The sequence below is a fragment of the Limulus polyphemus genome, unplaced genomic scaffold, assembly GCF_000517525.1.
Source record: "Limulus polyphemus unplaced genomic scaffold, Limulus_polyphemus-2.1.2 Scaffold5609, whole genome shotgun sequence".
NCBI lineage: Eukaryota > Metazoa > Arthropoda > Merostomata > Xiphosura > Limulidae > Limulus > Limulus polyphemus.
The window spans coordinates 36603-52665 of record NW_013671219.1 but is presented as its reverse complement, the minus strand read 5'-3'; the positions used below and the strand labels follow the sequence as shown (position 1 = coordinate 52665).

General features: G+C 36.2%; 2 protein-coding genes across 2 annotated transcripts in view; one reads left to right on the top strand and one right to left on the bottom strand.

The window, feature by feature from the left end:
• LOC111089227 (cadherin-23-like) overlaps positions 1-6341 on the top strand; it is a 19378-nt gene extending 13037 nt beyond the window's left edge. The window contains exons 8-11 of the mRNA XM_022401312.1: positions 1367-1407; positions 2597-2669; positions 3881-3937; positions 5291-6341. Coding sequence (XP_022257020.1) covers positions 1367-1407; positions 2597-2669; positions 3881-3937; positions 5291-5630 — 511 coding nt within the window. The 3' untranslated portion in view covers positions 5631-6341. The remainder of the gene's footprint in view (positions 1-1366; positions 1408-2596; positions 2670-3880; positions 3938-5290) is intronic.
• An 8061-nt stretch (positions 6342-14402) lies between these two features.
• Positions 14403-16063, bottom strand: part of LOC106472786 (esterase FE4-like) — a 26420-nt gene continuing 24759 nt past the window's right edge. The window contains exon 7 of the mRNA XM_022401314.1: positions 14403-14781. Within this exon, the coding sequence (XP_022257022.1) occupies positions 14403-14781 (379 nt within the window). The remainder of the gene's footprint in view (positions 14782-16063) is intronic.

Below are 16063 nucleotides of genomic sequence, written 5' to 3'. Positions count from 1 at the left end.
GATGTGAAGAATGTGTAATTTATTAATAAAACCTAGCAGAGTGAAATCATAATTACACTTTGATGTGAAGAATGTGTAATTTATTAATAAAACCTGGCTGAGTGAAATCATAATTAAACTTTGATGTGAAGAATGTGTAATTTATTAATAAAACCTGGCTGAGTGAAATCATAATTAAACTTTGATGTGAAGAATCTGTAATTTATTAATAAAACCTGGCTGAGTGAAATCATAATTAAACTTTGATGTGAAGAATGTGTAATTTATTAATAAAACCTGGCTGAGTAATATCATAATTAAGCTATGTAAAAATATATACTAACAGTTATTAATTTTTTGTGTTTTAAAGCCTATTGAAAAATCGTTAGTTTTTCAATCTGATTATATTTTGAAGTATTGTAATTAATATGATTTTACTCAGTTCTTAAGTTTTTGTTTAGAAAACATCCACTAAATACTAGCTTCAGTGGTGGTTCTGAATCAAAATGTATTGTTACAAATATACATAAATTATTGAACAACTTTATTAATTGAATAGAATATCATTTAAATAGGAAATACAATTGTAGTTTGTGGTATAATGGAGGCTAACAACCCAAGTTTTTTCAATGTTACCATTATTACATCTGGATATGCTGGCATGTAAGTGGGTGGAGATCAATTATCACCCAGATTGAGCCACAAATGGTGCCCCTGTCCAGAGTGATCTTCACATCTAGTGTCTTTGTGAGACACTGTCCTTTACATAAACCAATAGGGGAAAACTTCTGACATTAGTCTCTCACTTGGTGCAAACTGCAACTGTTTATCTGGTGTCATTCCTATTTTATTCAATTAAGAAAGTGGTTTAAATATTTCTCTCTTTGACTAACTGGGTATGACTGTATATACTTTTATGCATGTACATTCTTAAAGAAAACATAGTATTTATTTTTTTTTGCCTTATCATAAATTACAGTTACTATTAATTAATTCAGTTAATGATGTGTTTTTAAAAAGTTTACTTGAGCTACAACTTTCCACACTAGACAAAAACTTTACCATCATCAAGAAAAGGATAGGCTGTTTATTTATTTCTCTCTAAGATATAAGGAGACAAACTTTTTAACCATTAAAAATATAAGTAATGCTATTCAATTCACATCGTGGCAGGTGTTGTTAGAAATAAACCTGTGCAGGTTATAATTTTTATATATATATTTATTATAGAAAAAAGTGCATCTCATGATCTGCAAGTTTCTTTTTTTTATGTGTTTCTTTTTCACGTTAAATATAAAAAAGTTTTTAAACTTTTTTATAACTTTAATATAGAACAACTGAGAACTTTGATTGGTGTTCGATGTATATATCTATTTATGTTACACAGCCTCACAAGGAAACTAAGGGCTGCGACTGCCACATCTTTTGGTAAGTAATATTCTAGAAATGTCTTTGATATTTCATTCATCTGTATCTATAGTTGTAGATAAGTTTCTATTATCAAACAGATTCTCACTGATGGCAGATTACTGTAATGGAATTTAAAAAGAAATGAAGTTTGTGAGTGTGTTGATTTTATGTCAAATAATTCAAACAGCTTACTCTGCTTGTCCTGCAATCTAATTGGATACTTTGAAAGGAGATGGTTAGTGTGTGTGTGTGTGTGTGTTCATAATAACGTCTGATCATTTTACTTTTACCAAGTTAACTTTAAAAGATGTTAAAAAAAGTATTTTATAGTGTGTATTTGTAGTAAAATGTAAACATTACAGAAAGTAACTAGCTTTCAAAACCAAATCTTTTAGCTGGTTTCATCAAATGATGAGCAACAACTAATCATCAAAATTCAAGAAAACTAGAAAGTATTAACTTTTGGTTCCTATGTTGTATTTTAATTAATTTTGTTATATATCACTGTTTTAGTAAAACATCTGCAGGTGTAAAACAAGTACACATCTTTTTGCTATTGTTTTTTTTAAAGTAGTTTGTAGTTCATTATTTAAACTTTACTAGCATATACTTTATTCAAGTTTAGAAATAAGTTATGCTGGTAGGGTTAGTATAACTTCTTGTTATTCACTTATCAGGTTTCAAAGTTACAACATTAGTATAATTTTCAGGATTCTTAAATATTATTGTTCTTTACTTCTCACTTTGTTTCTTATTGAAATGGGAGCATACTAAAACACAAAATAATACTAATAATCTATTGAAGTTCCATACACACACACAGATATATAGGCCAAATTTACTACCACTGTAAAAAGCACTGAAATAATGATAAATTATATTTAGACAGAAATTAAACAGGATCTAGATGATCAAAGACACCATTTTGATGGCAAAAACTAATTGTAATTTAACATGGCTAAAGAAATAGTTCTTTCATAAATTGTAGGTTAATTTTCAACAAACAGAATTTAATAACTTATCCCAAGAATTGATACAAATTTAAATAAAAATTGATTATGAAATGATAGTGATAAATATAATATTTTTTTTTTATTAGATTTTGGAAAGAAACTGTCTTATTTTAACTTTTCAGTCAAGAAATGAAGGTGAAAGTTGTATAAAAGATTCTCCTCAGTAAATAAATATTTATTTTTACATACTCCAGGATCTCAAGATTCAGGCCTCAACCGGATTGGTGTCAACGATCTCCCAAATACAAACAAGCATGCTGTGGAAGGGTAAGAAGAATGCCTAATGCACAACAAACTTAGACTCTGGTACTCTAGACACTCTACAGGGGTAGGAAAACAAACCTTGATACTGTACACACTGTACAGGGGTAGCAAAACAAACCTTGATATTGTACACACTGTACAGGGGTAGCAAAACAAACCTTGATATTGTACACACTCTACAGGGGTAGCAAAACATAAACCTTGATACTGTACAGGGGTAGAAAAACATAAACCTTGATACTGTACAGGGGTAGCAAAACATAAACCTTGATACTCTACATGTACAGGGGTAGGAAAACTTAGACTCTGATACTCTACACATTGTACAGGGGTAGCAGAACTTAGACCCTGATACTCTACATACTGTGCAGGGGTAGTTAAACTTAGACCTTAATATTCTACACACTGTACAAGGGTAGTGAAACTTAGACCCTGAAATGCTACACACTGTATAGAGGTAGTGAAACTTAGACCATGGTACTTTTCACACTGCACAAAATAATTGAAATTTAGACCCTGACACTCATCCATACTGTGCAGGAGTATTCAACTTTGGACCCTGATACTCTTCATACTGTACAAGGGTAGCAAAACTTAGACCCTAATACTCTACACACTGTATAGAGGTAGTGAAACTTGGATTCTGATATTCTACAAACTGTACAGAAGGTAGTGAAACTTAGACCCTGGTACTCTACACACTGTACAGAAGGTAGTGAAACTTGGATTCTGATATTCTACAAACTGCACAGAAGGTAGTGAAACTTAGACCCTGGTACTCTACACACTGTACATGTGTTGTGAAACTTAGACCCTGGTACTCTATACACTGTACAGAAGGTATTGAAACTTAGACCCTGGTATTCTACACACTGTACAGATGTAGTGACACTTAGACCCTGGTACTCAGTACACTGTACAGGTGTAGTGAAACTTAGACCCTGGTACTCAGTACACTATATAGGGGTAGTGAACCTTAGACCCTGATACATTACGTACTGTACAAACGATAGTGAAAGTTAGATCCTTGTACTTTTCACAGTATACTAATGGGAGCAAAACTTAGACCATTTTACTCTTCACACTGTGTATGTAAGTGAACAGGTTTTTACAAGTAAAGACAATCTGGCTTAATTTTGTACAGCATTCTTTTTTAAAACAGTTATGTGTTGTTCCAAGTAGAAAAATTAAACATATGTTTTGTTTGTTTCTAGCTCTAACCCTATGTGGAATTGTCAGACAGAACTAAAGAATCAAGAAGATGCTTATAGGTAGGAATATTAATTATTCCATTGTTTTATTTAACTATTATATCAGGTTTAATTATGTCAGACAGAACTAAAGAATCAAGAAGATGCTTATAGGTAGGAATATTAATGATTCCATTGTTTTATTTAACTATTATATCAGACGGAATTAAAGGTTCAAGAAGATGCTTATAGGTAGAAATATTAATTATTCCATTGTTTTATTTAACTATTATATCAGGGATAATTATGTCAGACAGATTTAAAGAATCAAGAAGATGCTTATAAGTAGGAATATTAATTATTCCTCTGTTCTGTTTGGTTGAAATGAATTTTAATGTCTGGGAAGGACCTGCTGAGTAATTAACTTAAAAATACACCAACGTTTACTGTAGGAAAATCCTGTTTTCAATCATTATAATGTTTTGAATGATGGTATTCGATCACCATCAGGTAAGTTGCAATGATAGTTTCAGACTGGTGGTTATGATGACAAGGTTAATCAAATTACTTTTCAATTGAAAATTTTAAATGCCTTTCCTAACAATCCATGTAAAACAAATGTTTCTCTATTTCTTATATATTTAAGTTCCTTCTACAAAGAAAAGTGTATTTTATCTTTTTTTCCTAACATAATAACATAGAAATTAATAGCTACCATAATATAACAGCTTTAATGGTCTAATGAGCTCTTATTTTGTTAATAACATTTTACAGCATGTTTCTATAAAGTTATGCTTGTAAGCATCAGGAGTTTAGTGTGTTATTTATTAGCTGTGTCTAAAACAGACAGGAAACTGTTTCTATATGTTTTTGTGCTTGTAAGCATCAGGAGTTTGGTGTGTTATTTATTAGCTGTGTCTAAAACAGACAGGAAACTGTTTCTATATGTTTCTGTAAAGTTATGCTTGTAAGCATCAGGAGTTTAGTGTGTTATTTATTAGCTGTGTCTAAAACAGACAGGAAACTGTTTCTATATGTTTCTGTGTGCTTGTAAGCATCAGGAGTTTAGTGTGTTATTTATTAGCTGTGTCTAAAACAGACAGGAAACTGTTTCTATATGTTTTTGTGTATTTGTGCTTATAAACATCAGGAGTTTAGTGTGTTATTTATTAGTGGTGTCTGACAACAGACAGGAGACTGTGTCTGTATATTTGTGCTTATAAACATGAGAAGGTCATTGTGTTATTTATTAGTTGTGTCTGATAACAAACAGGAGACTGTTTCAGGAGTTTATTGTGATTTTCTCTTATATTTTGCATACCTTATTTTACTGCAACTCTGTGTATACTATCATGACTTTAGTTGTCATTATTGATAACCAGAGCAAGAACTTAAAATTTCATTTGTCACGTGAACATCTACTTCTCTCTACAGTGTGGATGGATCTGAGAACTCCCTGGACTTGAAGGACTATGGTGGATATTCAGATTTTACTTTTGTAAATAATTTATCTGATCCAGATATTTCCATACCTCAGAACATTAGAGTACAGCCTCCACTCGCATCAGACAAGGAGATGGAGGCATTGGGAATTCAAAACGAGAGTTCTCCACCACCACTGGTCTCACAACAGAACACGTTTAACACTCTGAAGAACATGGAGAATCAGTGGAGGCGCCGCTTAACCCAGGGAGCAGTTCAACCTCCTCCTCCTTATGAACCAAACAGGAGAAGGAGCACATTCATTCCTTCCCAACCTTCTTCTGAGCTCTGATTTCTTGAGATCTGAAGAATAATGCATCCTTAATTTGAATAATGTTAAATACCTGAGTTGTTATCAATATCCTAATTTTTCATCAAATATTTGGTTTTGTTGTATAAGGTTGTAGAGTTCAGTTTCCATCATTGGTACATTTAATTTTTTTAGTTAAATATCAAACTCAAATCTTTATTCCTCTTCATTATTATCAAACTTGATTAATTGTGGATTTCTCTTATTTAGCTGATACTGATGAAAAGTAACATAATTAGTTGTGGAAGGTTCTGATAATTATAAATTTAAAATACTTATTTTAAGGGTCCATGATCGACATGGGTCCAGGAGCAGCTTCCCAATGTATTGCTATGCATCTAGTCACTGAACAGCTACTGAATATATGACTGAACAAGGTTTTAGAAATGGAGGTGTAAAGCTATTTCTGAAAACAGGCTGAAGCACTCATACTAGGAAGTAATATCCGTAGAGATAATGAGTTAAATCAGAATAATTAATAATGTTTATAAAATATACCATCCCTAAAAGGTTATTTAAATATTCCAGCCTCCATTTTTCATATCAGAAATAAATTGAATTTTTAATTTTATATAGAAAATTCCAATGTTAGTAGTGAAGTTTCTATAATTAAGTCTGAATCTCTTGGTTAAGTGGTTAGAAATTCGATGTGGTTTTTCTGTATATGAAATGTACAACATATAGTCTTTAATAAATTTAATTTCTGCTTGAATAATAAAAAGTATTTCTTAAGTAACAATGTACTAAACACTTCACAAAATCTTCTTTAAATGTCAATAATGCAGGTGGTATATGCCAGTTAGTTAGAAAATGTATTTCTACATTTTTTATTACTTTTGAGATATATTGAAGAAGCTACTTTTTCAGCAGAAAACAAATTAACTCTTTCATTAATTCCAATAAGGTACTTTCCCTCCTCTCACAAAATTAACTTTTCTCATTTTGTGCTGCCCTCTATATGCACACTTTTTTCAGAAACGTATGGCACAAGCCTTCATCCTCTCTCTGATGGAATCCAAAGTTCCAACATGTCTCTCATGCAAATCATCATGATCCACCTTTCCACCAATAGAAGAGCACTAATATCACATGACACCTGTGACTCCCTCTACATGCCACTACCGAATTATCACTTCTTGTTTGGCAGCTTTACAGTTCAGACATTCTTTTTTACATTATTCAGTTACCTTAAAGTGGTTTCTTTTTTCATAACTTTATTTCCTACACTTCACAGTTGTGGAGTTAATATTTTAATAAAGCATTACTTCCTCGTGTTTCCCGCTTATGAATTCTGAAATTACAGTCACCACTTCGGATACTTCGCCAGTGTCTGATGCTGTATATTCATCCATGGGCATGGGCAACCTGTCGGGGGATATATCGCCGCTCATTCATTGAGTCTTTTCAGACTTTATTTCTCATGTATGTGATGTTTTGTTACTTACACCTGTTTCCTATGGCCCTAGAAACTTCCCACTTATATGAAACTTCCCAAACTTATTTAGCAATTCCCCCATCCCACGATACTAGCATTCACGTGGACCTATTTACCTCTCAACTGGGGGAAGGCATTCCCCATGGATTTCTGATCAGTTTGCCCTTGCTTATCATTGGGTGGACTTTCCTTTTCTTGACCAACAGTTGTTGGGGTCGGTTCTACCTGTTTGAGAGGTGAACCCAGATTACCCTGTCCAACTTACCCAAGCCCAATTTTCTTGCCTTTATCTCACCCTCATGATCCTGTTCATGTACCTTTCTTTCCTTTACCTTCTGTCAGATGCTCTTCTATGTTGGCTCCAGGCTCCTTATCTGAGGGACCTCCGCATGGTGCCACTTTTTGTTTGAATCGGTTCCAGTCTTTGGAGTCACGGGTGGCATTGGCCCATGGACATTCAACCCTTAATAACTTGGTAACTCGTTTGTCGCAGTTGGGGCCGAGTGCGGCACAAATTCCTGTGCCGCACATCTTCCCCATCCAAACCTCTTCCTGTTCCATTCTTCTGCCCTGCCTCGGTTCAACGATTTACTCGATGACGCACAACCTGCCAACAGCAGTACTGGTGACTATGTGGTCTGTTTAGGCCCAGTGAGGGCTTGTCTATTGGATTTCAATCATCTGTGGGGACTTTTTCTTGCTGATATCTGGATTCACAAGGTGCTCTTGGAGGGATTCATTATCCTCTTTCTCTTTGGGATCCCTTGACACACCAGCGTCTGTCAGAGGCAGTTCAGGACCTCATTGCACAACAGGTTTTTGAACCAGCTCACCAGGTTCATAGGGGTTTTACTCCCATCTGTTTGTGGTTCCCAAGAAGACTGGCATCCTGTCATTGATTTATCCCATCTCAATCAGTATGTTCACACTCCTCACTTAACCATAGAGATATATGTTTCTCTTTGGATGACCAAGATGGACATTCCTTTCCATATCTTTGCTTTGTCCATTGGGGGAGGGGGGGGGTACCAGTTTCATGCATTACCTTTCGGCCTGGACTCAGCACTATACATGTTTTATCGTGTGGTCTGCTTTTTTGCTCGATATATTCATGCCATATGTTGCATTTCCATGTTTATTCGGAAGACAGGAATTGGCCTGTCACACTCATCAGCTTCTGTCCGAAGCTGCGCGGGTGGGCTGGTTGGTCAAATTGGAGAAGTCTTTCCTTTGTCCTACCCAATACCTTATCCATTTGGGTGTTTTCTTCAACACCATCTCAATCGGGCCCAACCTTCTTCTCTCCAGCTCCATCCTAAGGAATGAGCCATTTGGAAAGCCCTGTCTGTTCCCTCAGTTAAACTCTCAAGGTTCTATCACTTTTCGGGATGTTGTCATCCCTGACCCATCTCATACCCCTGGGCAGGGTCCATATGCAGTTCCTTCAATGGCTCCTTCATGATCAATGGATCCTTGCCCGGGATCCCTTAGATACTTCTATATCCCTTGTAGACAATCTTCATTGGTAGTTGAACAGAACCCACATGTCGGTGGGGATCCCACTTCCTCCTTCATGTCTAGATTTACATCTGTTAATGGATGTATCCCTTCAGAGCTGGGATGCCTGGGTGGATCAGCAGGAGGTTTCAGGTCATTGGTCTGTGGATGAGAGAGTTGTCTTCTCAAACTCCTGGCTGTTTGTTGGTCTTTGGTTCAATTTCATTCTCTTGCCAACCACTGACTGGTTATGATCCATTCCTACAATCACCAAGGTGGCACCAGGTCTAGATCCCTAATTTTCCGCACTGTGGATCTTCATTTTTGGGCCCTCAAACATCACATTTGTTTGGTGTGTCATGTACCAGTTGCTTTCAATCTCATAGCCAATCGTTTTCCTGACCAGATTTAGTTTATCCCAGAGAGTGGTCCCTGCATCCTGCCGTTTTTGGTGGCTCTGTCTACATGTGGGTATGTCCCATATCGTTGCCTTTGCCACTGTTCTCAATCACCTTGGTTTTGGTCCCCAGTCTCCTATCCTCAAGCCTTGGCTGTCAATCCCTTCAGCCAGGATTGGTCTCATCTGTTCCTTTATGTTTACCCTTTACCCTCCCATCTGTTAACTTTATCACATGGCCTCCCTCATCTATGCCACTCCATGCATGGTCCTTCTGATTGCCCCTTACTGGCATGCTCAACCTTGGTTTCCTCAGTTGCTCCAACTGCAGGTGGTCCCTCCCCTTTCATCCTGCTCTGTCAACTCCAGTAACCATCTTCATGCCTGCCTTTTGTCAAGTTCATGGCAAGGAGTTCCAGTTCCTCTTGGAAATTAGCTTCATATTTAGCCTGTTCCATTTGCTCTTCTTCTTTTGCCATCTATCAATGCAAATGCATTTATTGCTTCTGGGCATTGACTCAGGGTTTCCAGGCTTCTCACCCAATGGTTGCCTGTATCTCTGAGTTTCTCACATTGCTCTTTTAGCGGGGTTATTTGGTTTCAGGGGTTCGGGCGACATTATCCTATACATTCCGTTTTTTTTTAAATTTTTGTGGGGTCTTTGCTTCCCCTGTTCTTTCCATGTTGATCTGTTCCTTCCGGCTCCATCAGCCACCGAGGTGTCAGTCGTTCCAGGACTGGGACATTCATGTGATCCTTCATGCCCTCACTTTACCTCCAATCTGATCTCAGTCTATGTGTTCCCTGTTTCACCTCTCTTTGAAGGCGTATTTCCTCCTTCTCCTGGCCTGCAGGCATTGTAGGTCAGATATTTTCCCCCTTGATTTTTACCGGGACCTTGTACCACTCCTCCTACCTTATCCAAAACATACCTTATTGAGCTGCAGAGGTCTTGGGAAAGAAAGCAAGTCCTCTTTTTCCCTATCTGCCTATCCTCTATATCTCATCTCTACCTTTGTCCTGATCCGGATAGACTCCTCTGTCCTGTCTGTGCCCTCTGTTGTTCTATTGCTCCTACAGCTTCCTTTCGGGGTCCTCATTCCCACCTTTTTATCCTTCCTCTTCCAGTGATCTTTTCCTGGTTATCCTGACCAGTTGGGTTCGACATTTGATCCAGTTGGCCTATTCCTCCTTGTCTCCTTCCCAGTGTGATCTCTTTCATGTTTTCTCACATCAAAGCTGTCACCTTACCTTCTCCCTTGCCTCTCGTCTTTGTCAGCCATTGGAAGAGATTCTATGATCAGGCATGTTGAGAACTCCATACATGTTCATCTCCCACTACCTATAATACATCGCTGTTTTGCTACCTTGGGTATCACCTGCTGCTATTCTACAGACTTCAGCATGGCTGTGACATGAAGTTAGCCCTCACTAATACTTTCTTTTCTTTTAGAAGCCTGTGCTACAGTTTCACTTTGAATCCCGCTGTCTGTCTTCCCCTCTCAACTTGTCTTCTGTGTCGCATAAGGTCTACATGGCCTATTTCAGCTTCTGTCCTGGGTTTCCCTTGTTGGGTGATGAGGTTTTTACCAACCTGGGGTTGTTTTCATGGTTGTGTGGGTTGAGTGCATGTGATGGACTTCCCTCGGATTCAAGATGACACATTCCTGGATCCCTGGCATTAGGCTACCCTGTGAGTTCCTGGAGTCAAATGTTAGCTTCCCTCTTGATTCTGAGACTTGAGGTGAAGATGGTATGATCCTCATCCTACCCTCACGAGGATGTCGGTACCCATCAAGTGAGGTTTGGGATGTAGTTGACTTACGGAGTATGGTCCGTTGTGGCCTAGCCACTGTACACCATGGGACACATGCCCACTTTCCATTGTGGAACTGAGTGATTCTGGTTTCTGTTTAACATCACATTGCTAAACTATCCTCTCCCATGCAGATGTACTCCCTATAATGTTCTGCCATGTCTGGTTCTCCTTATGATATTGATGTTTCTGGTGAAGAGATACCTGGCTCAGATGTGGTGTTGTACCCCTCCTTAGATCATCTGATCTGTTATTCTTATTTCAGGGGTGTCCTCTGGATGCTTCCCGGGGATAAGCCCGTGCTTCCCTCGCACCAATCCCTCCTCCATTTCAATGTGGGATGTAAGCTAATCTTGTGAGAGGAGGGAGAGTACCTTATCGGAAGTTATAATTTTCCTAAATGAAAATGTATTTCTGATAGGTACTGCCCTCCACTCACACTTCCCACCCATCCTTCCCAATATCTTCCAGTACTCGTGTTTTCTGCTAAACTTCGAAGTGATAGTTCAGTAGTGGTGTGTAGAGGAGTTACGTGTGTCACTTGTTAGTAGTGCTCTCCTATTGGTCAAGAGGTGATGCATGATGATTTGCATAAAAGACGTGTTTGAACTTTGGATTCCAACAGAGGGAGGATGAAGGCTTCTGGCATGCGTTTCAGAAAAAAGATCACATATTGAGGGCAACATAAAATGAGGAAAGCTAATCTTGTGAGAAGAGGGAAGTACCTATTGGAAAAACATTTTCATTAAGGAAAATTATAACTTTTCACACTAAATCCCAAAAAGTGTCAATTTTCCACCAAAAAATAAAAGTATGAATTGGGCCCTTTGTATTATTTTTTCAATATTGAAAAAAGCTGTATTTGCATTATCTGACAGTAATATTCCATGAAAACTGTAATAGATAGTGAAAAATAATGATTAAAACAAACAATTAAGGAAAATTAGAAGAAAATTGTTCTTCAGTAAATGGCATAAATATAGTTAAAACTAAGCTAATAAGAGGCCAAAATCATTACAAAATATAAAACAAATTATTTAGATAACAATATCCAAAATATAAAGACGCTGTATTTATATAGATTCTATATGTGTTCTTGCAAAGTTGGAAATTTTGTAATGAGTCATGTAAACATCCAGATTTCATGGTGAGAACACAGATAGCAGCACGTATGCATGCAGGTTTGGCAATTGTTTCAAGTACAAGGAAACATTTTTTGGTAGCCGTGGGGTAAATCTGAATTTTGCGGTCAGTTGTTAGAAATTTTTATTTGGATATATCCGAACTATGCAGTAAAAGGGTTAATATCATGTAATAATATGATAGTGAATCTTGTTTAAATACAGAATTCTTAAATTGATAGGGCCCAATATAAAGTACAGGTGAATTGCCATATTTCTCCATGTTAATCTGGGATTGCAAAAAAGTTGCATCTGTGAACCACGAATGAGTTGAATCATTTTGAAGGTTTTCCAGTTCATTAAACCAAACTCAAGTTGGAATATTTAATATCCTTCCAGCATGTTTTTGACTTGTTTCTCAGGAAATCAAGGTTGGCTTGCAAAGCAGATCTGTTGATGTATTTTTCACATTGTTTACAAAAACAATTTGTGGGTAAACTGAAACATATCCTCAATGTTGAGGTGTCTGACATCTTGGAGTAAAGTGGCCTTAATTTTATGTTTCTTAACTGTATTAAGAATCATATCTGACCATGTTCAGAAACATCTTCAATCATGTAACAAATCAACTGATGCTTAACTAGTCATTTCCAGAAACATCATTAATCATGTTTAGAAGCACTAGTTGATCACACGTAACAAATCAACTGATGCTTAACTGGTCATGTCCAGAAACATCTTCAGTCGGGTTTAGAAGCACTAGTTGATCACATACAAAAAAATCAATGTATGCTTCAACATCTGATGAATCTTATGACATTCACATACCCTATTCATATGACTTACTCTAAGATCATAAACCCGAGTTGTCATTGAGACCATACTTAAGTCTGATGAATACAGGTTTTAATTTTTACAACAAATCATGTGTTTGAAATATTAACTGTTGTGTTACTATAATGATTTATTTCTAATCTAGATCATATATAAAGTTTTATACCTGAAGTCTCTCTTTCTATTGAAAGTTGCATGTGACAGTTTACAGTATGTTAAAAGAAAGCTAACAATTTTAGAATTTTCTCTTTTCTCAAAGAAATTTATTTCGAACAAATACGGAAAATGAGTCTGTTACAGATATGTAAAAGCTGATTCCATATATTATAAAGTATATAATATTTATGATATAATTCTTACAACAATGAAAAAAATAATGTTGAAAGAGACATGTTTCACTTATATTTTTTAAAAATCTGAGTTTAAATAAAAACTTCTATTTATTTTTTATTTATGTAATATAATTATCTATATACTAAAAGAAAAGTGGTAAGTTTACAGACTTAGAATGTTAAAAATTGTAGTTCAATTCCACGTGGCAGACACAACAGATAGCCCAATATGACAGAAAAAATAAACTAAAAGGAAACTATAGTCATGCGGCACATGACTATAGTTTCCTTGAATCATCTGCATGACTTGTAAACCCTCATGACTATAGTTTCCTTGAATCATCTGCATGACTTGTAAACCCTCATGACTATAGTTTCCTTGAATCATCTGCATGACTTATAAAGCCTCATGACTATAGTTTCCTTGAATCATCTGCATGACTTATAAAGGGTTTACAAGTCATGCAGATGATTCAAGGAAACTATAGTCATGAGGCTTTATAAGTCATGCAGACGATTCAAGGAAACTATAGTCCTGAGGGTTTGCAAGTCATGCAGATGATTCAAGGAAACTATAGTCATGAGGCTTTATAAGTCATGCAGATGATTCAAGGAAACTATAGTCATGCGGCTTTATAAGTCATGCAGATGATTCAAGGAAACTATAGTCCTGAGGGTTTACAAGTCATAAGAAACTTTAGTCATCAAGATGACACAATGAAACCATAGTCAGAGAGCTTTATTGAGGGTTGAATTCTTCTAGAAATAAATTAATCAGGTTGAAGCATGTAGCAATCATACTTAGAAGTCTGCGGAAGTGTAAGTTTAGGCAAGTACAAGATGTTTCCAGATGTACAGGTTAAAGTGCTACAATATTAGGTTTCCACATGTACATGAGTAGAAATTACGTTATTACAATATTAAAGGTTTAAGTACTCTGATGAAATAGATTGTCTGCAATGATTTTATAAATCTTGAAATGATTAGGCTTAAGTGTCAGAACTATGTTGTAATGAGAGGACAGATGATTTTTATAAAAAAGCCAACATGTCGAGACTTACAGAGAGCAATGTAGTAAGTTCAAGATTGGTAAAAAAAAAAAGGCAAAGTAACTTTTTATATTGAGTTGTATGTTCCTGTTTATTATAATTCGTTGCTATGTATGGAAATGCTATCATCATTTGTAAATTTAATATACAATCCACAAGAACCCTAGGAATAATTACGCCTTATTCTAGAGAAAACTTTTAGGTCTAGATCAACAAGAAACATGTTAATATCTAGTTCATCGTGAATAACATATCTGTGGACTTGGTGCTTCGTCAGTACAGCGTGGACTCTGATATTCTGGAATGGCCTAATTCTGGACTGGCTTTAAACCTTTGGCTTTTTCTTTGGTTGCATAAAAGAACTAGGAGAATGATTGCTAGAATAAAGAGCGCTAAGGTCACAGCCACCATGGTCCAAGCCAAAGTTCGGTACATGGGCTCCACTATTTCTTCCATAAGAAGACTTGTTGTTGGAGGAAAAGTGCGAATTCCTGCGAGTGAAGGTAGATGTCTTAACCACAAATTAGATTCCGTTTGACGATAATCTTGGGCAATTCTGAAGTCTCGGTCAATGCGATAATAAGTGAGATTGTCTGTATGTAGACGGGGCCATTTTGCAGGGAACTGGAAATTCACGAAATCTGGCATTTCTCTAAGAAACAATAACAGCAGTGACTGGATATTTTATTTAAAGAAACCAACAATTAATCGTTAAGTTTTAGCAATAATAATAATAACTGGACATTTTATTTAACAGAACCAGTAAGCATTCGTTTAGCAATAATAATAACTGATTATGGAAACACTTGCTTATAAATCTTTTTTTTATTAACTTATTATAATAATAGTAAGTGGACATTTACTTTGAGGGTTTGTTTGTAATTAAGCACAAAGCTACACGATGGGCTATGTGTGCTCTGCCCACCACGGGTATCGAAACCCAGATTCTAGCGTTGTAAGTCCGCAGACATACCGCTTTGCCACTGAGGGGCTACTTTGAGGGAAGGCATCACCTACTCGTTAAAGTTTAGCAATAGATTTGATAAAGTCTAATTGGCAAGTTTTATGCTTAAAGTTTTCCAATAATAAATTATTTTTCAAATACCTGTCAAAATGTACCTTTCTTAAGGATATTTTCAACTTTGAAATTAATTTAATGTGCATTTAGATATGAAGAATAGCACCTATATATTGCAATATCTGATATTAGGTTAAATTTTAAAATAACTTGTGTCACCAAATAACATTAAAATTGGGATTCGAGACCTGCACTAAACACAGCAAAAACAGCTCATTTTACATTTTGTGTTTAACTATAAAACGTATGTCACCGATTAGGCACTTTATATGTAGGGAGTATCGTACAACTTAGAATTATGGTTATCATAGAGGTACTAGTGACAAGCAAGGAGGATCTGACGAAGTAGAAACAGGGTTATTGCAGAGGTACTTGTGAAAAAGTAAGGAGAATGTGACATATTAAGACCATGGTTATTATAGAGGTACTACTGACAAGCAAGGAGGATCTGACAAATTAGAAACATGGTTATTGTAGATTGTGTTTCTTTCTTTGTAATTAAGCACAAAGCTTTTTTTTATTAACTTATTATAATAATAGTAAGTGGACATTTACTTTGAGGGTTTGCTTGTAATTAAGCACAAAGCTACACAATGGGCTATCTGTGCTCTGCCCACCACGGGTATCGAAACCCGGATTCTAGCGTTGTAAGTCCGCAGACATACCGCTTTGCCACTGGGGGGCTATTGTAGGGGTACTACTGAAAAAGTATGGAGGATCTGACAAATTAGAACCATGGTTATTGTAGGGGTACTAGTGAAAAAAGTAGGGAGGATCTGACAAATTAGAACCATGGTTATTGTAGGGGTACTAGTGAAAAAAGTAGGGAGGATCTGACAAATTAGAACCATGGTTT